Source organism: Pinus tabuliformis, chromosome 5_1 (assembly GCF_031772625.1).
Source record: "Pinus tabuliformis cultivar Carrire ecotype Pingquan chromosome 5_1, CPIR1, whole genome shotgun sequence".
Taxonomy (NCBI): domain Eukaryota; kingdom Viridiplantae; phylum Streptophyta; class Pinopsida; order Pinales; family Pinaceae; genus Pinus; species Pinus tabuliformis.
Window position 1 is genome coordinate 533,989,202 of NC_142305.1, and position 24,477 is coordinate 534,013,678.

Genomic DNA, 24,477 nt, shown 5'->3' on the forward strand with positions numbered 1-24,477 from the left:
AAGTAGACCAAAGCTGATAGGTAGCACAAGAAAATGTGGATGATAAGGAATGGTTGGAGTTGGTACGAGACCCTAATCATACGAGAGGTCAATCCTCTCAGTATAAACAAACTACCTACCTATATTGGCTCATGAAAAAAATTGTAGCAAGAGCCTTGTCCACTGTTATAGCTGATTTAGCTAAGACCAACCCTATTCTTCCATAAATTCATAAAGGTTCTAGCTTCTCCAATTTCATCTTGACCAACATAATACCCACCTCAACCGTATAGAAAATCATATTTCGTGTCTCCCTCAAACAAAATTATCTGACTCTAACATGAAAGATACAACTTCTGTGGACTCTTTAAATGATTAGTAGTATGTCAAATCTAGTGCGCATTCCAATTTTTTTAAAGTACAAATGTAGGACATGAAGACTTTTTTACTATATTTTAGATTTTAGATATTAGACGAAGTAAGGATACTCAAACATTTATAGCTCTAAAAGAAAGTCTTAAACTATTTTGCTTTTGGATGGCTTATAATGCTGTATAGTGGCCAAGAGATCTAGTTTCCCACTCGGTAAATTGAGGCCATTTGATCATGGATGTAATCTTCTCTTTTTGTTGAATGAATGAAAAAGATCATGCTAAGATTATTAAAAAAACCTCATCAACATATATATTTATATGAAAATGAACCATTTATACCATTAAATTTAAATGACAAATAAAGCTTTGCTATTTCAATTACTTCAAATGTTATAGTTGAGCCAAATTAAGTAATCCTTCCAAAACCCTAACATATATATTCTTAATATAAAATTATTTCTCATAAAAAAAATAGTAATAAAGAGTATTATTATTTATAGTTTTTTTATTACCAACAAAAATTTTAATATATTGTTTTCATTAATATGATATCAATTTTACATGTTCTTAGACAAACCTCACATAGCTATCATACTCCCTTGTAGAATGACCCTCTCATTCAATAATTACTTATTTAATTTAATTTAATTATTTCTTTCTACATTAAAAAATGAAATATAAAACCTAAATAAAAATATGAGATTTAAAAATAAAATATAAAATGACAGAGAAATAAAACGCTTAAATCTATATAATAAACAATGTGTCAAACATCTTACGTATATATTTTATAGTAAACCCTGAACTTTCTACTAATTACAGTCATTCCTCTGTTAATAAACTTAGATTCAAGTAGACTAGATCTGTGTCCACCCAAGAGAGGAGTCCAGGCCACTGTTCCTCTGCACATCACGTTAAATTTCCAAAACAAAACCAAATAATTGGATCCAAACATTCCTATAGCTGGAAACATCAAATACTTACGGGTTAAAAAAGGCTACATTAGGTCATATTTGATGGAAGATTTTAAGTCCCGATAGTTAAATTCGAATCCCAAAAACTATCTTGCAATTACATATTTTGACTCCGACCCGAGTTTGAAAACGAAGATGCCCGTCTCAAAGAAATAGCCTGCAAAGGCTTGTCTGTGAGGCGTATGATACTATATGAACATGCACCCATGAGTGTCCCGCCGATGGGACCAAGCACGTACACCCATATTGCTTTGTAGTTATTGTTCACTATCGCTGGACCAAGAGACCTAGCCGGATTCATTGATCCTCCAGATATTGGTCTGCCAAAAACAGTAATTTTATTCAATTTCTTTTGTTCCAAAGAAATTAGATTAGATTTACTTCATAATAATGCTGAAACGAATGTGTCAAAGGTCCAGCAGCTCACCCTGCAAAGATAGAGCTTATCATCACCATCGACCCAACTGCTATCCCTGCAAGCTCTCCTATCTGCATGGTTTACAATTCAAACAGTGGCTCTGTCACCATAGAACGTTTGATTGTCTAGTATGGACAAATTAGGTGGAATGCATCTTTGCATCGCGTTCAGAAGAGAAATGCAGTGGATTCGGTAAAAATAAAATTATCATTATTAGTATTTATTATAAAATTATTATAATTTTATAATAAAGTATTTATATTAACAAAAAATTAATAAATTATTTAAATAAATAAAATTTATACTCTTGTAATTTATAAAAAATAAATTAAAAATATATTAATATAATTTAAATTATTTTTATAAAGTACTTTTAATTAAAATAGTCATGATTTTTTAATTTTTTTTTAATTAGGTATTCGGTAATCATTTATAAATAATAATTTCTATAAATAAATTTTTGTATATTAAAAATAATATAATTTTTGAATATTAAAAATAATATAATTTTTGAATATTAAAAATAATATTACTATATATAGAATTGTTATTAAATGTGAATTTGAGATATTTTATTAAATGTGAATTTTACATATTTAATAAAGGTTATTTTTAATTTATATTTTTTTCCTAATTATTATTATTATTATTATTATTTTATGGTGGGTGTCAAACTTAATTGTTAACAGATAACAATTATGAGTATTGTTAACACATAACAATTAACTCATAATGTTATGAAGTAAAGTGGTTGGTGTGAGACAAGTTTTAAGGAAGTTCACATTCTATGGATAGAGATGTTTAAATTAAATCTTGGTGGTTTAATTTTGGTTTTATGTTATTTTTTGTTTCTGGTTATTTTTGGGCTTTCTCAATGTTTAATAATGATATACTTAGGTTAGGTAGTGGTAACTTGGAATTTATGGTGTAGAAGGTGGAGGCTTTTCAAAAAAATGTTAATGAGGAGAAGAAGTGAATAAAGAAACTTAATTCCAGAATGATGTTCCAAAAATGTTAAGAAATAAAAAGATTCACACCCCTCTTGTTCACTTAGAGTCGAATTGGTAGCACATTATTCAACAAGTGCATTTGGTGTGAATACCTCTTGAGATATTTGCAAAGAAATAAATCATGATGAGGAGAATGCAAGGGCAGTACTGGAAACTTAGTAGAATGTTAAGAAAATCAATAGGAAATCTTTATCATTATAGATAGTGTGCAGTTACATTGAAGGAAAATCAATAAAAATGTCTTTGTACTAAGTAAAAGAATAACTTACTTTGGAATTCTCCATCTCAAAAAAATCACACTAACACATAATACTAGACAGGTAAACTCTCAATCAAATTAAATGCTTTTTTTCTTTCTATTTTAAGGGTAACAACTTACCTATAAAACACAATTATGTAACAAAATAGATTTAATTAAAATTTTATAACATTTTTGAAAATAAAATGTCATATATTTTATTAACAAGAGTAAAAATGTTTTTCTTAAATTATTGGTAGTTTTTTATATTAATAATCTTTAATTACTTTATTATTTTTAATGTTTATAAATATAAATTTTATTTGTTAGGAAAGAAATTACAGATCAAAGAAGCCTAAATTGATAAAAAAAAAATTGTTATTATTACTAAAATATATTAACATACTTAAAGAGAAAAAAATAACGAAAGTTTTATGCCTTATGTGTAATAACCTCGGTAACTTGTAATTTCCGGTAATTACTGTGGTAAAAACAATATGGGTGACAACTTGTTTTATTAAAAGACATTATTATTTTTTGAAAGTAAATATAAGGAACTATTTTGCACATGTGTTGAATGAAATGCTGGCAGCCTCCAAAAGGAGGATTTTCTATTAAAAGAAATTAATCAGTTATGAAACTGAAAAAGAAAGACAACTGCCTCTCACCCAAGGAAAAGGCTTGGGAGGAAAAACCTCTGGGCTGTTGAGGAACAGGCAGAGGTGAGATTCCAAAAGAGAGTAGCAGAGTGAAAGAAGGGGGTTAAGTCTGGTTGTGATCAGATAACCCAGCACCGTGGTGCATGAGTCTTGTTGAGGGCTGCAGGCCTGCAAGACGGCTCGGGGGGAGAATCCAGTGCAGTGGATCTCAAGGTTGGGAGGTTAAGAGCAAAAACTCTACAGGTGACTTCTGAAAGTAAGAACTTCAGTGACAGAATACCAGGTACGCTTCTTCTAAATTAGTTAAGGAAAGCTCAGGTATTGAAAGTACCCGGTTGTATCTTTTCTTTTAAAAGTTGTTGTGGTAAGATAATTAGAATAAGATTACGGTTTTACCAGAGAAAATGGAATGGGGGATGTGACGGTGTCACATGGGTAGAATACATTCACCTAAGCTTACACAGTTAATCTGTGTACAGCCATTAACAACTAGGAACTGCTGAAATATGGGAAGCAACAGTACCCAGTAATAGTAGGAAGACTGATTTCTGAGATAAACCGAGTCCATAATAGTGCTCAGTTCTACAGAATAAAGACCTGAGAAGATGAGAGAAGCCGAGCTGGCTATTTAACCGTAGATTGACTCTGTAAACTGATAAAGAATTCATTATAAAGGTCAGTCTATAGATATAAACTTACTCGGCATGCAATCACTTAATAGAATAAACAGTGTAAGTTGAAAGACGAGGTAATGTGAAAGGGAGTTGGTGCATGTTTTATACAGTCTTAACAGGTACTGTGCAAATATGGAATGACACATGAAAATAAAAACTCAGGATTTACATTATCTTTCCGAGTAGCGTCTGTATACTAAACATTGAAAGGCAACAGTGACGGAAAGCGTAGTGTTATTTTAATATAAATAATGATGTACATCAAACCCTAGCTTCAGGGGTTGGAACGATATCATTCATAGGCTACAAACCAAGCATTGAATCACAGTACAGAAATAAGAATAAGCTTGAACTAGATAATAAGTATTGTTACAGGCGAGTGACCGCCGTAAACCTGCTGGCTGCATTATGGTCAAGCCTGTGCGCAGGAGGGTAGACACTACATTCACGAAACGAATGCAAGTCTATCCTTGTCGCTATACAAATAATAAATAAAAACAAGAGCTGTGCTGTGGGAACCAATTATTAAAGAAACTTCTCGATTGCATAGCACTGAAACCCTAAGGCAATAGAATGTCATAACTGTAATGCTAATGAACAATAGAAAACGGCAGTATAATATTCTGAATATCAAATTTAATCTTAGAAACTTTATGGCATTGGAAATGTTATATCCATAATTGCTTTCCAGAATTAGAAGTAGCGACGGAGAAATGCACCAACTATCAAAGGTAAACGGAGTAATCCTAAAGCATAACCATTGCCGTAAACATGTATGATACCAAATGTAAACAGAAGCAGTAGCTACAAACTCTGTATATTAAACTTTGCAAATATCAGAACGAAGGTTTAAATATCCATTAACCGGTGTCGGCATTTAAATATACAGGAAAGAAAGAAAGGAAATCATTATGAAACTCTGATAGTGTACCATCGACCACAAGAAAATCCAGGCCGAACCAAGATAGTGACAATCCGCAAATGACAAATATAACAGTAGTTGTTTAACTATGCCGACCTTACATAACCGCCGAAAGCTCATAGGAGCTTTTCCTAAATCCGGTAATGATAAACAAGATAGTGTTCTTAGCCAAGTGCAAATAGTGAATACATAACTAAGGCACAGAGGCCATAACCTAGGGTTCAGCTGGACAGGCCGCCAAGTGAGGCCTCCAAACATAAATCGCACAAGGGTTTGGACCCGGTATTTAACCTGAGACAACAGGTAGAGAACAGGCCGTCTCAGCTGTAAAACAAACCCTCGTAATGCAATTAAACACAGTCAGCAAGAATGATAACGAATTCCGACTTACCTGGAAGAGTCATAGCAACTAAACCCTCCGGCGTTCTGTGAAGGTAAGCTATGGTCAGCACCGGAACCCTCCAAAACTGTCAAGCCAACCCTGGAAATGATTAGAGCATAAACAACAGAAGCGAAAACCAATAAGTTATAAACCAGCTGTGAAAGTAATGAAGGAGATGCGCGGCCAAACCTGAGTAAGGCAGAGGAGCGATGATCCAAAGGAGTGCAATGAACCAGAGGACTTGCAGTCCACACTGTCGAAGGAGCTCGGCTACAGAGAGATGAACAAATGAACCAAAAACGAATCCAATAAGACTTTTATATGCAGGGTCAAACCCTAAGTGAGGCTGGACCGTCCGATGAAGGTAAGTAATCACCATCGTTGGATTAGGCGGGAGGCCTAGCGTGAACCCCGGAGCAGGTCAAACTCTCTCAGATCACATGGCCAGCACGTGAAGACGGGCCATATGGCTACGGAGCTGGGTGAGCTGGCGTACTTGCTCTGCCATTTGTCAGCAAACGTTCAATGGATAAACAGCAATCAAAACTTATGTCTTGTCATATAACTCATCATGTCGATATAATAAAGGTTAAGTAAATATGGAGTGATATGTATATATATATCCGATAGTTATATAACCAAAACCTTATGACAACCATTTTATGCGCATGATCTATATGTGTTTAGGGTTAATAGGTGGGCACCGTAGGTTAGGGGATTGTAATAGAGAGTTTCCAACCGTATATGTATATATAAAAAAAAAAATTATTTACTGTATTTCTTGAATAAAAAAAGAGATCGTGACAATGTGGTATCAGAGCAGAGGTTCCAAAACTGTGGCCTCTGGAACAGCAATAGAAACAGAAAGAGAAATTATCTTACACATATACATAGTACAATGCAATTAATTACCTTTCTTGTGTACAACCAGGAGAATATCGAGACAATCACCCGCTGACAGTTATATAGTAAGATGGAGGAAATGCCGGGAGCTGGCGGCATCCCACCAGAAAATGCAGGACTGTGGGTTCAGCTTGGTGCTGAGACACGCAGTACCAATCAGGCGATACTGCAAACAGTTCAGGAACTGAAGGGTGAGATGGCACGCTTGCGAGAGGACAATGCGCGATTAACAATGGAACAAGAAAGAATACTGAAAAGCCTGTCAGATAAACAAAATCCACCCTTATGTTGGCATTATGATTCAGGTGTTGTCCTTGATGGCAAACCCATTCAGGTGATAAATCAAGAAGGACGCAGGAAATATGTTCAGCCAGTGCGTCCCCGCAGGTATACCATACAGAACTCGCGTCCAGGGACGCAGGCCAGCCGTTCAGGAGGTGCGTCCGCCCAGTGCACACATTTCAAGGCAGAGAAAAGCACGTAGGGGTTTCTTGTGTGGTATCTAGCCGACGGTTTTGTGTTTCTATGGTGTCGGCTCGTGGTATTGTTCCATGTTTTGGGGAGAAGCTTGCCTATATAAAGCAAAGGAGTTCATTTGGATTGATCATCAACTTGGTTGAAGATCTTTTGGTGAGATCTAGTCCAGATCTATGAAGGCGAATCTTCTAATGGACTGTGATCTCTATGGCGCATGATCAGATCTGTGGATCTGAGTGTTTGGGTTGGTTCTGAAGTCCTCTTATCTTCTATATCTGAAGGGACGCAGATTCAGTGAAGGGAAAGTGCGCCGGGACGCAGTACAGTGAAGGCTCAGGTGCGTCTCTGAGGCAAAGGACGCGGCGCGACTGTGTTATTGGGTGCGTCTCTGAAGCAAAAGACGCGGCGCGACTGTGTTATTGGGTGCGTCTCTGAAGCAAAAGACGCGGCGCAGCAGTGTATTTGGGTGCGCCGGTCGCAGCTAAGCATAGAGGAACAGTGCGTCTGCACGCAGAGCAGCGGAAGGTAGACTGCGTCCAGTCGCAGGCCACAGAAATAAAATATGCGTCCCTGTCTTGAGATGATCTGTTGACTGTATATTTCTATTCGTAAGGTGTTCTGGGTTATTTCTGTAATTACTGATCTGATATTTGTAGTGGACTGTATCTGTTGTATACTTGTTGATCATTTGATTCTTCATGAAAAGAAGTAGGGGGTTGTAGCTCCCTTCCAGGAGAGACTGGAAAACGAGAGAGAGTTGTAGCTCTCTGCAGGTTGCAGCCTGCGTGCTGGTAAAGGACTGCACCAGCACAAAATCATTGTAGAAAGAATTTCTTGAAAGAAGATAGAGACATATTGCAGCAGGTGGTTTTCTCCCGCATTGGGTTTCCACCTTACATCTTGTGTTCTTTGGTGTGACTGTCTATTTTCTTTATTCATGCTCATTGTTTTATGGTACTGATATGCAAGAATAATTCAAAAGATCAAATAAGGAAGATTTGGTAAATTGCTAGATAATACTGATTCACCCCCCCTCTCAGTATTATTTCCAACAATTGGTATCAGAGCAGGTCCTTCAGAAAAGCTTGATCGCTTGAAGGTAGATCGTTCATCATGAGCAACTACGAGAGAGAAGTATCAATCAGGCCACCCGTCTTCGATGGGACAAACTTCAATTATTGGAAGGTAAGAATTACTGCATATCTTCAATCTCTTGGTACAGAAGTTTGGAACATTGTAGAAACAGGCTATGCCTTTCCTTCAGTTACTCCTACAGATCCAGCTGAGAAAAAGCAGTATGAAACAAATGCAAAAGCAGTCAGTACTCTATTAGGAAGTATATCCCAAACAGAGTTCATGAAGGTCATGCACTTCAAATCAGCAAAAGAGATATGGGACAAAATGATCACTAGCTATGAAGGAGATGAACAGGTAAAAGAAGCTAAACTTCAAACTCTCAGGATTCAATATGAGACTCTCAAGATGTACAATGATGAAAGTGTGGCTAATTATTTTCTTCGGGTAGATGAGATTGTTAATTGTATGAAAAATTTGGGTGAAGAAATAAAAGAGACTATAGTAGTTCAAAAGATTCTAAGATCTTTATCCCCCAAGTTTGAATCTAAAGTATCTGCAATAGAAGAAAAGGAAAATCTCAAAGTTCTCACTATGTCTCAGCTACATGGAATTCTAACTGCTTATGAAATGAGAAAGGGAGGACCATCAGACAGAAGGGAGGCTGCCTTTAAAGCATCAGGCAAAGAAGATTACTATGAAGCAAGCCATGATCCAGAAGAAGAGGAAGAAGAATCAAATTTTGTCAGAAATCTTCAAAGGGGTTCTGGAAGGTTCAGAGGTAAGTTACCCTTCAAATGCTTTGCTTGTGGAAGAGTAGGTCATTATGCTGCAAAATGCTCTTATAAGGATAAAGGAAAGGAACCAGTTAGATGGAACAAGAAACAAAGCGCAAACAAGAAAAGCTACTACACCCATGAAGATAGTGATGGCTTATCAAATAGTGATGAAGATGAACAAGGTAATAAATATAGGTTGTTAATGGCATTTGAAGATGATGATTATGAGGATGCTGTAGATGTGGATAACCTTTACGATGAAATTACTAGACTCAAGAGATGCATAGAAGAAAAGAACATGATTATTGATACTCTACAATTCCAAATTGATGAAAAGGAAAAACATCTTGAAAAATTAGAAGGTGAAATTGTTGGTCTTAGAAAAGAAATTGAGAAAACAAAAACTATTAATCTCAAGTTTGTCAAAGGATCTGAAACTTTGGATGAGATTATCAGTGTGCAGCGGTCTCCATTAAATAAGACAGGTTTGGGCTATAATGGAGAAACTTCTCAAGCATCCACTTCAAAAAGTTATCTTGATGCAGCAAGAAGAAATGAGCAAGAACACAAGGAAGATCATCAGGTAAAGCAGGGACAAATGTCAAACAGAAACTATCAGGGGCAATCCAGCTTAAGGGTGAACAAAAGCCACAACCAGCCACAGGTAAAATCTTCTCAATTTGGTTCAAGAATAGATGATAATCGAAATTACAATCAGTTGGCTGGTAGATCCAATAATCGCAAAAGCTTCTTCAATGGACAATGCTTTTCTTGCCATAACTTTGGTCACAAAGCAGCTCAATGTGTTGCATATAAAACAATCATGACTAGGGAAGCTCAAAAACAAAAAAGTATGACAGGGATTACAAAAAGGACCTATAACAACTTTTCAGCTCTTGAAAATGAAGTTGAATGTTCTATTTGCAATAATTTTGGACATAAAGACTTTGAATGCAGAAGCAGGTTTCCGGAAAGAAAGGTACAAGAGCAGAAAAAGGAACAAGCCTCAGGCACCAAAACATGGAGAATAAAGGAACCTCAAACAGAAAGATGTGGGATAGCATTTTATGCAGAAGGACAAGAAAATCTATGGTACATTGACAGTGGATGTTCGAAGCATATGACAGGTGATAAAGAAAAACTTGAGTCTTATTCTAATTTAGAAAAGGGAAAGAAAGTCTCTTTTGGAAATGATACTCCTGCAACTATAAAAGGAAAAGGTATTGCTCCTTTAAAAGAAGATGTTAAGGCTGGAAATGTTTTGTTTGTTGATGGATTGAAGCATAATCTGCTAAGTGTCAGCCAGATGTGTGATCAAAGAACCGAGGTTATATTCAGATCAAATGGATGTCTTGTTCGTGATCTTGATACAGGTAAAACAGTTCTCAAAGGGAAAAGAACTCCAAATAATCTATACATATTTTAAGAAGGACAACAACAATGCTACCTAAGCAAGGATGAAGAGCACTGGTTATGGCATCGAAGGTTGGGGCATCTAAGCTTCTCACAAATAAGGAAAGCATGTAAATATCAGGCAGTTCGCGATCTTCCAGATATCAAAATTCCTGACAACACCATATGCAGATCATGTCAGTTTGGAAAACAAACCAGGACTAACTTTCCAGAGAAAGAAGGATCAGCTAGCATGCCTCTTGAGTTAGTACATACAGATGTATGTGGACCATTCAGAAAAAGAACACCTAGAGGAGAGGAATACTTGATATTATTTATTGACGATTTCTCCAGGTTTGTTTGGTTAGGACTTATGAAGCACAAAGATGAAGCATTCAAAAAGTTCAAAACCTTCAAAGCCTTGGCTGAAAATGAATCAGGTCACAAAATTAAGTGCCTCAGATCTGACAGAGGTGGGGAATTTACTTCAAATGAATTTTTCGATTTCTGTGATGAACATGGGATAAGAAGAGAATTCTCTACAGCTAGAACGCCTCAGCAAAATGGAGTTGTTGAAAGAATGAACAGAACAATCCAACAAATGGCTCGTGCTATGCTTGATGAATCAGGAACCCCCGCAACCTTCTGGGGTGAGGCAGCACATACTGCGGTTATTATTCTCAACAAGACAAATGTTCGAGTGAACAGCACTCAAACCCCTCATGAGCTCTGGAGTGGTAAAACTCCTTCGGTAAAGCACTTCAAAATCTTTGGGAGCAAATGCTATATCAAGAATACTGAGGAGCAGCTTGGCAAACTTGATCCTAGAGCAGATGAAGGCATTCTTCTTGGCTATTCTCCACATAGCAAAGCATACAAATGCTACAATAAAAGACTTGGCAGAATTGTTGACAGCATTGATATAGTGGTTGATGAAAAGGGATATATTCCTAAGCAAATACATCGTGAAGACATCGAAGAAGATGAGAGCTACCCTCAAAGACAGAATGATGAAGAAGAAGAACCTCAAGAAGAATCTCAAGAAGAACCTCACGAAGAAGCAGAAGAACGGACAAGAATAGAAGAAAAGACTCCATCCAGATATGTTCAAAAGAACCATCCAGAATCTCAGATCATGGGACAAAAAGAAGCAGGTATACAAACTAGAAGAACAGTTGCAGAAGCTTCAAGCTATTTGGCATTACTTTCCTCCACCGAACCACAAAATGTGAAAGAGGCATGCAAAGATGAATGTTGGGTGAAAGCAATGGATGAAGAACTTGAGCAAATCGAAAAGAACAACACTTGGGAGCTGGTTCCTAGACCAAAAGATAAGAATGTTATTGGAACAAAATGGGTCTTCAAAAATAAATTGAATGAAAATGGAGAAGTAATTAGAAACAAAGCCAGACTCGTTTGTAAAGGGTATGCGCAGCAAGAAGGAATAGACTTTGAAGAAACTTTTGCTCCTGTTGCAAGACTTGAGGCCATCCGAATGTTCCTTGCTCTCTCAAGTTTTCAGAACTTCAAAGTATTTCAAATGGATGTGAAATCAGCCTTTTTGAATGGAGACTTGGAAGAAGAAGTGTACATTGAACAGCCAGATGGGTTCATTCTTGGAAATGATCCAAATCTTGTATGCCGATTGAAAAAGGCTCTCTATGGTCTCAAACAAGCTCCAAGGGCTTGGTACTACCGGTTGGACAAATATCTTCATCAACAAGGTTTCTTAAAAGGTTCAGCAGATAGCAATCTGTATATAAAAGTTGAAAATGACAAATTGCTAATACTTGTTGTGTATGTAGATGACATTATTTTTGGCAGCAATGAAGAAGCTATGAGCCAAAGCTTTGCCTCAGTCATGCAGAAAGAATTTGAAATGTCCTTGCTAGGAGAACTGACATACTTCCTTGGTTTGCAAATCCAACAAAAGAAAGGAGGAATCCTCTTATCTCAAACCAAGTATCTCAAGCAGATTTTGAAGAAATATGGCATGGAAGATGCAAAACCAGTATGTACACCCATGGTCACAGGATGTAGTCTCAGTGCAAATGATGATTCTGCAGCAGTACATCAACCAACCTACAGATCTATGATTGGAAGTTTACTATATTTGACAGGTACCCGACCAGACATCATGCATGCAGTTGGAATAGTTGGAAGATTTCAGGCAAATCCGAAGGAGACTCATCTTCAAGCAGTGAAGAGAATTTTCAAATATCTTCAAGGGACTCAAAATTATGGCTTATGGTATCCTAGAGATACAGATCTTACTCTTCATGCCTATACAGATGCAGATTGGGCCGGAAGCGTGGATGACAGGAAAAGCACAAGTGGTGGTGCATTCTTTATGGGTCCCAGACTGGTCTCTTGGTTCAGCAAGAAACAGAGTTCAATTGCCTTGTCTACAGCTGAAGCAGAATATGTTGCTGCTGCATCTTGTTGCACACAACTCCTTTGGATGATGCAGAATTTGCAGGATTATCAAATCACTTGTACTCCTCCAATCCCTATCTTATGTGACAACACAAGTGCAATCAGCATCTCAAAGAATCCGGTTATGCATTCAAAAACCAAGCACATACCAATCAAGTACCATTTTCTCCGGGAACAAGTACTTGAACAGAAGGTCAAGTTGGAGTATGTTCCTTCTAAGGAACAAGTTGCTGATATTTTCACCAAACCGTTGCCCAGGGACACTTTAGAATACCTTAGGCAAAAGCTGGGGGTTGTTGATGCATCATTTTACTGTTGATCATCTTCCTATTGGTGGTATAGGCTCAGGGGGAGCACATAATGCATTATTGGCATTATGGAGAAGGAGATCTTGGAAATAGCTGCAATATGTCTCTATCTCCTTCATGATGGATTTCTGGTTACAGATCTGGAGATGCATGAGCATAGGGGGAGCATACCCTTTGCCCTTGATGTCAAAGGGGGAGAATGAAGCTGAAGATTATGAGTCCAATGAAGCTGAAGATTATGAGGTTGCCATCAAGTCCAAAGGGGGAGATTGTTGGCATTATGATTCAGGTGTTGTCCTTGATGGCAAACCCATTCAGGTGATAAATCAAGAAGGACGCAGGAAATATGTTCAGCCAGTGCGTCCCCGCAGGTATACCATACAGAACCCGCGTCCAGGGACGCAGGCCAGCCGTTCAGGAGGTGCGTCCGCCCAGTGCACACATTTCAAGGCAGAGAAAAGCACGTAGGGGTTTCTTGTGTGGTATCTAGCCGACGGTTTTGTGTTTCTATGGTGTCGGCTCGTGGTATTGTTCCATGTTTTGGGGAGAAGCTTGCCTATATAAAGCAAAGGAGTTCATTTGGATTGATCATCAACTTGGTTGAAGATCTTTTGGTGAGATCTAGTCCAGATCTATGAAGGCGAATCTTCTAATGGACTGTGATCTCTATGGCGCATGATCAGATCTGTGGATCTGAGTGTTTGGGTTGGTTCTGAAGTCCTCTTATCTTCTATATCTGAAGGGACGCAGATTCAGTGAAGGGAAAGTGCGCCGGGACGCAGTACAGTGAAGGCTCAGGTGCGTCTCTGAGGCAAAGGACGCGGCGCGACTGTGTTATTGGGTGCGTCTCTGAAGCAAAAGACGCGGCGCGACTGTGTTATTGGGTGCGTCTCTGAAGCAAAAGACGCGGCGCAGCAGTGTATTTGGGTGCGCCGGTCGCAGCTAAGCATAGAGGAACAGTGCGTCTGCACGCATAGCAGCGGAAGGTAGACTGCGTCCAGTCGCAGGCCACAGAAATAAAATATGCGTCCCTGTCTTGAGATGATCTGTTGACTGTATATTTCTATTCGTAAGGTGTTCTGGGTTATTTCTGTAATTACTGATCTGATATCTGTAGTGGACTGTATCTGTTGTATACTTGTTGATCATTTGATTCTTCATGAAAAGAAGTAGGGGGTTGTAGCTCCCTTCCAGGAGAGACTGGAAAACGAGAGAGAGTTGTAGCTCTCTGCAGGTTGCAGCCTGCGTGCTGGTAAAGGACTGCACCAGCACAAAATCATTGTAAAAAGAATTTATTGAAAGAAGATAGAGACATATTGCAGCAGGTGGTTTTCTCCCGCATTGGGTTTCCACCTTACATCTTGTGTTCTTTGGTGTGACTGTCTATTTTCTTTATTCATGCTCATTGTTTTATGGTACTGATATGCAAGAATAATTCAAAAGATCAAATAAGGAAGATTTGGTAAATTGCTAGATAATACTGATTCACCCCCCCTCTCAGTATTATTTCCAACACCTTAGCCAGCCCTAGTGCAGAACAGCAAAGGGGCACTGAGGAGCGGAATTATGCTCCTGAGCTTTCAGAAGAGCAAGAAGACCATTCTGATAATGTGCAGGAGCAGCAGACCTCCAAGCGACAGAAAACAGAATTACAGGGAGAATTTCGAAAAATCAAACCTCCACTTTTCGATGGAGAGCAGGAGGAAGCAGCAAAAGCCTGGCTGATTAATATTAATAAATATTTCCAACTGTATGAATATGATCAAAATCTGAAGGCGCGGTTGGCTATTTTTCAGTTGCAGGGCAAAGCCCCCTTGTGGTGGGAAGAGATTAAAATTGTGAAGGGAGTAAGTGAGCAAAGCATAACCTGGGAAAAATTTCAGAAATATTTTAAGGAGAGGTATTTAACTGAGCGCTTTTATGATGAGAAGGCGCGAGAATTCCACGATTTACGACTAGGACAGCAATCCATGGACGAATTCATAAATCGCTTTACTTCTCTACTGCGTTATGTGCCATACATAAAAGAGGAGAAGGCCAAGGTGCAGAGGTTTGTGAGTAGTTTACCAGCTTATATAAGGGAACGAATTGAGTTTGACAACCCCCGAACTATGGATGAGGCAATTCGGAAGGCTAGAATTTTCTACCAGCAGAACAAACAAAAGGGAGAAATTCCAAACAGGAAATGGAATGAAAGAAAAGGTAGCAGAAATGCTGGAAACAACAAAGGCAGTCGCGGAAATGGTGGTAAAGGAGCTGGGAAGGGGCAGTTCAACAGAAGCACAAACAAGGGTACCTTCCGGCCTAAGCCAAGCGAGAGCAGGATTAGTGAACTCCCTGCTAAATCGGAGGTTGAAGGAACCAGACCTCCAGTTCAATGCTGGGTGTGTGAAGGACCGCACTATGCTAGAAACTGTCCACAGCGTAAAAGAACTGATCAAATAGCTCAAGTCCATGAAGCTTCAACTGTTGGGGATGTGGCGCGCAGCGTACCAAGGATCAATGCAGCATTAGAGGACCGACAGGCAGAATACCAACCTTTCATGGTGGAATTCGAAGGTAAGATTTCAAAACTTGCTGTAGCTGTACTTATTGATCCAGGAGCTACTTTAAGTTATGTTAGTCCAAAAGTAGTGGAACACTGTAAGTTACCACCAGAAAAGTTCAAAAACCCATGGTTAGTCCAGTTAGCTACGGGAGCCAAAAGGCGGGTTCTAGCTAAAGTTAACAACTGTTCTTTTAGTATAGCTGGACAGCCCATAACAGCAGACCTGAATGTACTTCCGTTGGGCTCCTATGACATTCTTATTGGCATGGATTGGCTGGAAAAGCACTGGTCGTTGGTGAACTGCAAAACCAAGACCATATACTACAAAGATGATTTGGGACAGCAGTAGGAATTACAGGGAATTAAACATCCTGTTCAGATCCGACCTATCACTGCAACTCAGTTGGCCAAATGTATAAGAAAGAAATGCCAGATTTATGCCATACAGGTTGGCTATGCGAATCAGAAAGATAAGATGTCTGCATTAAACGACATACCAGTGGTGCAGGAATTTACGGATGTCTTTCCTGAAGAGATACCGGGTCTGCCTCCAAGAAGGGACATAGACTTCACTATAGAATTAATACCAGGGGCAGCACCAGTATCGAGGGCACCATACCGGATGAGCATACCAGAGTTAACGGAATTGAAAATGCAGCTCCAGGAACTGTTGGATAAACAGTACATTCGACCCAGTGTGTCACCCTGGGGAGCTCCAGTATTGTTCGTGAAGAAGAAGGATGGGACCCTTCGCATGTGCATAGATTACCGGCAGCTGAATAAGCTCACGGTCAAAAACAAGTACCCTCTACCCAGAATAGATGAACTCTTTGATCAGGTGAAAGGGGCAAAAGTGTTCTCCAAAATTGATCTGCGATCTGGTTATCATCAGATCAGGATCAAGGATGAGGACATTGCCAAAACTGCTTTCCGAACACGCTATGGGCACTACGAATTTGTAGTGCTACCTTTTGGTTTAACCAATGCACCTGCTACTTTTATGTGCATGATGAATAGCGTGTTTCACCAGTTTTTGGACAAGTTTGTACTGATATTCATCGATGACATATTGATATATTCTCGTTCCCAGCAGGAACATGAGGAGCACCTTAGATTGGTGTTGCAAACTCTTCGGGAGCATCAGCTATATGCTAAATTTAGCAAATGCGATTTCTTTAAAGAGGAAATTCAGTATTTGGGTCATGTGATTACAAAAGAGGGAATTGCAGTTGACCCCGAGAAGATAAAATCTATTATGGAATGGCCTATACCCAAGGATGTTGCGGATATCAGATCCTTTATGGGGTTAGCTGGCTATTACAGGAGGTTTGTGGAAGGCTTTTCAAGAATAGCCTATCCTATTACCTCATTGCAAAAGAAAGGAAGGGCATTCAAGTGGACAGCAGAGTGTCAGCAGAGTTTTGACCGCTTGAAACACCTACTCACCACCGCACCCATCTTGAGGATCGCGGATCCTAATAAGGATTACGTGGTGTGCACCGATGCAAGCAAGGAGGGCGTGGGAGGAGTACTAATGCAGGAAGGAAAAGTAATAGCATATGAATCAAGGAAATTAAAGGAGCATGAGCAGAGATACTCTGCTTACGATTTAGAGTTAACTGCTGTGATTCATGCACTTAAGATGTGGCGACACTACCTTCTCGGGAAGAAATTTCTGCTGTTAACCGATCATCATAGTTTGACGCATTATTTCAGTCAACCTACCTTGAATGCGAGGCAAGGCCGTTGGGCAGATTTTCTAAGTGGGTTTGACTTTGAAATAAAACATTTAAAGGGCAAAGAAAATCGGGTGGCAGATGCCTTAAGTCGAAAAGTTCATTGCTTATGTGAACTTACAGCCAGCCGGTGGCAGAGTTCGTTGGTTGAACAAATAAAAACAACAGCAAATGATGATACAGAATATCAGCAATTGAAACAACAGGTACAACAATCTGATAATGGAAAGTTACAGCAAGGGTACACATTGGATAATGCTGGATTGCTGTATTTCAATAGGAAAATGTATGTACCTGACTCCGGTGACCTTAAGAAACTGATTCTAGATGAATTCCACATCAGCCATTATACTGGTCACCCAGGGTACCAAAAGATGGTTACGGCACTCAAGAAAGAATATTACTGGCCAGGAATGAAAAGGCAAGTGGTGGAATATTTGGCAAGGTGTTTGGAATGCCAGCAAATTAAGGCTGAACATCAACACCCAGCGGGACTGTTGCAGCCTTTGCCTATCCCGGAATGGAAATGGGAAACCATTTCCATGGATTTTGTAACCGGATTACCACGAACCAAGAAGGGTAATGATTCTATTATGGTCGTGGTTGATAAACTGAGTAAAGCAGCACACTTTATACCTGTGCAGTCTACTTACAAGGCGGTACAAATTGCGCATCTCTTTATGCAGAATGTGTTCCGCTTGCATGGAATGCCAAAGGTAATCATATCGGACCGTGATGTGAAATTCACTTCCACCTTCTGGAGAACATTGTTTGCCGAGTTGGGCACTCAGCTGAATTTTAGCACAGCTTACCACCCACAAACCGATGGTCAAACTGAGCGAGTCAATCAGGTATTGGAAGATATGTTGAGGGCAAATGTGATGCTAAAGCCTAGTCAATGGGAAGAGTATTTGCATCTGGTTGAATTTGCCTATAATAATGGGTATCATACCTCCACCCAGTTAAGTCCCTTTGAGGTTTTGTATGGGCGAAAGTGCCGCACACCCTCAAGTTGGAGTGGGCTGGAAGATAAACTGAGTTTGGGTCCGGAAATGTTAAAAGACATGGAAGATATGGTGAAGAAAGTGCGAGCAAATTTAAAGGCTACACAAGACAGACAGAAAAGTTTCGCAGACAGGAAAAGAAGATTTGCAGAATACAATGTGGGTGACCATGTGTTTGTAAGGATTCAAACCAGAAGGAGCACACTGCAGTGGAGTGGGTGCGCCAAGCTGGCTCCCCGATACTTTGGACCGTTTCAGATTCTAGCTAGAGTGGGGCCGGTGGCCTACCAACTTGCTTTACCCAGTCATATTAAGATTCACAATGTGTTTCATGTTTCTGTCCTCAAGAAATATGTGTATGACCCTAGACATGTTATTCAATGGCAAGATGTACGGGTAAGAATTGATCCGGTTGGTTTAATTATACAACTATACTTAATAGGAAATTGATTAAGTGCTGGTTGTTTGCAGGTCGAACCGGAAGGCGGGGTCCTAGTCGAACCACAGAGCATTCTCGACCGGAGAGAAGTGCGGCTGCGGAAACGGGCTATTACCCAAATTAAGGTGCTGTGGTAGCATTATGGCCCTGAGGAGGCTACGTGGGAGGACGAGGAACTTTTCAGAAAAGCATACCCAAATTTATTTAATGAAAATGGACATCGGGACGATGTCCAATCCCAGGGGGGGAAGATGTAATAACCTCGGTAACTTGTAATTTCCGGTAATTACTGTGGTAAAAACAATATGGGTGACAACTTGTTTTATTAAAAGACATTATTATTTTTTGAAAGTAAATATAAGGAACTATTTTGCACATGTGTTGAATGAAATGCTGGCAGCCTCCAAAAGGAGGATTTTCTATTAAAAGAAATTAATCAGTTATGAAACTGAAAAAGAAAGACAACTGCCTCTCACCCAAGGAAAAGGCTTGGGAGGAAAAACCTCTGGGCTGTTGAGGAACTGGCAGAGGTGAGATTCCAAAAGAGAGTAGCAGAGTGAAAGAAGGGGGTTAAGTCTGGTTGTGATCAGATAACCCAGCACCGTGGTGCATGAGTCTTGTTGAGGGCTGCAGGCCTGCGAGACGGCTCGGGGGGAGAATCCAGTGCAGTAGATCTCAAGGTTGGGAGGTTAAGAGCAAAAAACTCTACAGGTGACTTCTGAAAGTAAGAACTTCAGTGACAGAAAACCAGGTACGCTTCTTCTAAATTAGTTAAGGAAAACTCAGGTATTGAAAGTACCCGGTTGTATCTTTTCTTTTAAAAGTTGTTGTGGTAAGATAACTAGAATAAGATTACGGTTCTATCAGAGAAAATGGAATGGGGGATGTGACGATGTCACATGTGTAGAATACATTCACTTAAGCTTACACATTTAATCTGTGTACAGCCATTAACAACTAGGAACTGCTGAAATATGGGAAGCAACAGTACCCAGTAAAAGTAGGAAGACAGATTTCTGAGTTAAACCGAGTCCATAATAGTGCTCAGTTCTACAGAATAAAGACCTGAGAAGATGAGAGAAGCCGAGCTGGCTATTTAACCGTAGATTGACTCTGAAAACTGATAAAGAATTCATTATAAAGGTCAGTCTATAGATATAAACTTACTCGGCATGCAATCACTTAATAGAATAAACAGTGTAAGTTGAAAGACGAGGTAATGTGAAAGGGAGTTGGTGCATGTTTTATACAGTCTTAACGGGTACTGTGCAAATATGGAATGACACATGAAAATGAAAACTCAGAATTTACATTATCTTTCCGAGTAGCGTCTGTATACTAAACATTGAAAGGCAACAGTGACGGAAAGCGTAGTGTTATTTTAATATAAATAATGATGTACATCAAACCCTAGCTTCAGGGGTTGGAACGATATCATTCATAGGCTACAAACCAAGCATTGAATCACAGTACAGAAATAAGAATAAGCTTGAACTAGATAATAAGTATTGTTACAGGCGAGTGACCGCCGTAAACCTGCTGGCTGCATTATGGTCAAGCCTGTGCGCAGGAGGGTAGACACTACATTCACGAAACGAATGCAAGTCTATCCTTGTCGCTGTACAAATAATAAATAAAAACAAGAGCTGTGCTGTGGGAACCAATTATTAAAGAAACTTCTCGATTGCATAGCACTGAAACCCTAAGGCAATAGAATGTCATAACTGTAATGCTAATGAACAATAGAAAACGGCAGTATAATATTCTGAATATCAAATTTAATCTTAGAAACTTTATGGCATTGGAAATGTTATATCCATAATTGCTTTCCAGAATTAGAAGTAGCGACGGAGAAATGCACCAACTATCAAAGGTAAACAGAGTAATCCTAAAGCATAACCATTGCCGTAAACATGTATGATACCAAATGTAAACAGAAGCAGTAGCTACAAACTCTGTATATTAAACTTTGCAAATATCAGAACGAAGGTTTAAATATCCATTAACCGGTGTCAGCATTTAAATATACAGGAAAGAAAGAAAGGAAATCATTATGAAACTCTGATAGTGTACCATCGACCACAAGAAAATCCAGGCCGAACCAAGATAGTGACAATCTGCAAATGACAAATATAACAGTAGTTGTTTAACTATGCCGACCTTACATAACCGCCGAAAGCTCATAGGAGCTTTTCCTAAATCCGGTAATGATAAACAAGATAGAGTTCTTAGCCAAGTGCAAATAGTGAATAGATAACTAAGGCACAGAGGCCATAACCTAGGGTTCATCTGGACAGGCCGCCAAGTGAGGCCGCCAAACATAAATCGCACAAGGGTTTGGACCCGGTATTTAACCTGAGACAACAGGTAGAGAACAGGCCGTCTCAGCTGTAAAACAAACCCTCGTAATGCAATTAAACACAGTCAGCAAGAATGATAACGAATTCCGACTTACCTGGAAGAGTCATAGCAGCTAAACCCTCCGGCGTTCGGTGAAGGTAAGCTATGGTCAGCACCGGAACCCTCCAAAACTGTCAAGCCAACCCTGGAAATGATTAGAGCATAAACAACAGAAGCGAAAACCAATAAGTTATAAACCAGCTGTGAAAGTAATGAAGGAGGTGCGCGGCCAAACCTGAGTAAGGCAGAGGAGCGATGAACCAGAGGACTTGCAGTCCACACTATCGAAGGAGCTCGGCTACAGAGAGATGAACAAATGAACCAAAAACGAATCCAATAAGACTTTTATATGCAGGGTCAAACCCTAAGTGAGGCTGGACCGTCCGATGAAGGTAAGTAATCACCATCGTTGGATTAGACGGGAGGCCTAGCGTGAACCCCGGAGCAGGTCAAACTCTCTCAGATCACATGGCCAGCACGTGAAGACGGGCCATATGGCTACGGAGCTGGGTGAGCTGGCGTACTTGCTCTGCCATTTGGCAGCAAACGTTCAACGGATAAACAGCAATCAAAACTTATGTCTTGTCATATAACTCATCATGTCGATATAATAAAGGTTAAGTAAATATGGAGTGATATGTATATATATATCCGATAGTTATATAACCAAAACCTTATGACAACCATTTTATGCGCATGATCTATATGTGTTTAGGGTTAATAGGTGGGCACCGTAGGTTAGGGGATTGTAATAGAGAGTTTCCAACCGTATATGTATATATAAAAAAAAAAATTATTTACTGTATTTCTTGAATAAAAAAAGAGATCGTGACATTATGGTTTATGCTTTCGATTTCCCATAGAAATGCCTAGTCGTTTTTCAGTTTTTTAGTGCCCCAATTATATGAAGGGGCTAGACGGATTTTGCATCAAATTTTCCTTGAATTCCAGTTATATTGCCTAACAGTTTTTTATTTTACTTGAATTGCAGCTATATTGCCTAAGGGTTTTACATTCCTCAATTATATGAAAAGCGCGGTGTTTTTCCTTCAATCCGAATGGGCTAGACGGATTGAAAAAACCTGCAAGTGTGAAGTTTCCAAATATACCAAAGGCTATAAAGTGAGCGAAAAAAAGTTAGACACTCTTTCATGGCAGCTGCGGACCACCTCACCTGTCATTGGGGTTTCTATGGACACTATGTACACTATTTTATACAAAGAAATTACCGCACTGCTATCAGTTGCAACTGCCGAGGTGACGAACATGAGCACGAAGGAAACCACGATTTCCATTGCCAAGGCCTGCAGCACTGTCTGGGAAGGAATAGTTACACCCGTGTTTGTTACAGGATTAAACATAACACGGAGTGCAAAAGAAGCTGTTATTGACCCGCCCAATTGAGCTATAATATAAGCCGGTACCTGCACATCCATAACCTAATGAGATCTGTGTATTCAAATTCTTGACCACGAAGAAAGAATTTGCTCAGATTGTGAGAAAGTAGTCACCTGCTTCCAAGGAAAATGCCTCACTGTTGCAAACGCAATGGTAACTGCAGGATTCATATGAGCCCCAGAAATGTGACCAACTGAATATATCATGACCGTTACTATTAACCCAGAAGCCATAGAAACCCCAAGCTTTGACACTAATGGCCGACTTCCGTGATCCAATATTGAGGAACCGCATGTTACAAAAACCACAATAAAGGTCGAAATGGTCTCTGCTGTTATCTGCAAACAGATTCCATAGTTAAGAAATAATCAGACAAAGTGTTTTGTTAAGGTCTAGTAAGCTAAAATTGGTTTGCAAAGGGAGTAGGGTTAGAAGATTCTAAAATTATTAGAGCACAGATATCGATTAATAGAATTGAAGATGAATTGGATTACAAAATATTGAAATTAACTATAGTTGTACATGCAATAATTAATGATAATTAAAGTTAAGTGTGTTTTAATTTTTTTTTTATAATTTTTAAGAAAAACTTTACTTAAAGTTAAGTGTGAATGTGTATATACACCATATTCAAAAACTAATTAAACAAACTGCACACCACATGTAATCACTAATAAAAAGTAATAAAGTTAGAAAAAACATTGTATCAGACGCTTCTTCACATTTAGATGAAAGAGCGAAATTAGTTTTCAAAGATTTAAAACCTTTCCTCATGCATACAAGAATATTTGAACTGAGCTGTTTGTATTACTCTCCTTAATCCCCACCAGTAAGTACAGTTTAACAAATTAATAATTTGTTTATAATGGAACATATCCTGGTTTTACTCAATATATCAAAACAGTATCAGAGGAAAAAAGCAAAAACACTACTGAAAAGTGAGCAGTGGGTGATCATTTTATTCAGGATGCAAAGAAAATTATTTTTTTCAGTAAGCGGTGGGCGATCTTTTTATTCAGGATTAAAAGAAAATTATTTTCACCTATGGGCATAGAAAAGAATTATGGCTACATGGATTCTCTTAAAAAAAAATTATTTTATGGCTTTTTTTTTTTAAACGAAGGTAAATATCATGGACTCATATTATGGGAAAATATTACAATAAATACCATACTCAAATACCATAAAAATTTAGCTAAATATCATGGACTGATATTATGGGAAAATATTACCACAAATACCATACTCAAATTTTGTTTCTGTTTATTTTGATCCTATCAAAGAGAGAATATTACATTTTTATCCCAAATCCAAAGCTTAATAATCTCACAGATAAATTAATATATGATAGGGTGAAATGAGATGTATTAGCATATGGAATCGTAAGGCATACCTTTCGAAGGAGAGTAGGCTGAACAAAAACCATGCAGCCTTTGTGGTAGTGTTTAACTTTTCTATGTAACTGGGAACTTTCTTTCATGTTTTGAGCCTCCTGGTCTTCCATTTCATACCCGGAAAAGTAAATTATCTGACTCGAACTGTTCCCGGCTTCCATTTCTCGGAGATTTTGAAAGGATGTACAAGTGAAAAACAAATTATATCATATTAGGTCAATCTCTGCATATAACTCTAGGAAGAAATCATATAAAGCGACCCTGAGAAACATATCAGACTCAGGAAAGTCCCCCAACATAAAACTCAGGAATCATCGAGAGAATTTACGATCAGAGAAGCTGTGGGATCAACACAGCAGTTGTTGTATTGAAAAAGTAATATAATGATGTCCAGTTGCAGGATGGAGTATGAAGGGACGAAGAGGCCTCTCCTAATTGCAGCTATATAAAGGGATGAGATGCATTCGTGGGATCAGAAGCTGAGGACCTATTTCAGGAAACCTGAGAATTTGTCAGTGAACAAACATCTTCCATTTATAGGTATTCACTGATAAAGTTG

The 24,477-nt window shown here is 38.8% G+C and overlaps 1 protein-coding gene and 1 long non-coding RNA gene across 2 annotated transcripts; both read right to left on the minus strand.

The window, feature by feature from the left end:
• Positions 1 to 1,424: 1,424 nt before the first annotated feature.
• Positions 1,425 to 24,079, minus strand: LOC149165905 (aquaporin NIP2-1-like). The gene is made up of 5 exons (XM_089429970.1): positions 23,918 to 24,079; positions 22,638 to 22,862; positions 22,356 to 22,550; positions 1,755 to 1,816; positions 1,425 to 1,647 (listed from the first exon to the last, which is right to left on the minus strand). Exons 1-5 carry the CDS (start codon positions 24,077 to 24,079, stop codon positions 1,425 to 1,427), a joined length of 867 nt encoding a protein of 288 aa, XP_089286096.1.
• Positions 20,700 to 21,394, minus strand: LOC149165906 (uncharacterized). The gene is made up of 3 exons (XR_016260367.1): positions 21,362 to 21,394; positions 21,182 to 21,257; positions 20,700 to 21,081 (listed from the first exon to the last, which is right to left on the minus strand). It is a non-coding gene; the product is annotated as an uncharacterized LOC149165906 (long non-coding RNA).
• Positions 24,080 to 24,477: the final 398 nt, after the last annotated feature.

Excerpts from the sequence above, each read along its gene's own strand:
- LOC149165905 (XM_089429970.1), bottom strand. The coding sequence starts at position 24,079 with ATGGAAGCCGGGAACAGTTCGAGTCAGATAATTTACTTTTCCGGGTAT. Across the intron at positions 1,817-22,355 it reads TTGCAACTGATAGCAGTGCG|ATAGGAGAGCTTGCAGGGAT; the intron begins GTAATTTCTTTG and ends TAAACCATGCAG. Across the intron at positions 1,648-1,754 it reads ATAAGCTCTATCTTTGCAGG|ACCAATATCTGGAGGATCAA; the intron begins GTGAGCTGCTGG and ends TGTTTTTGGCAG.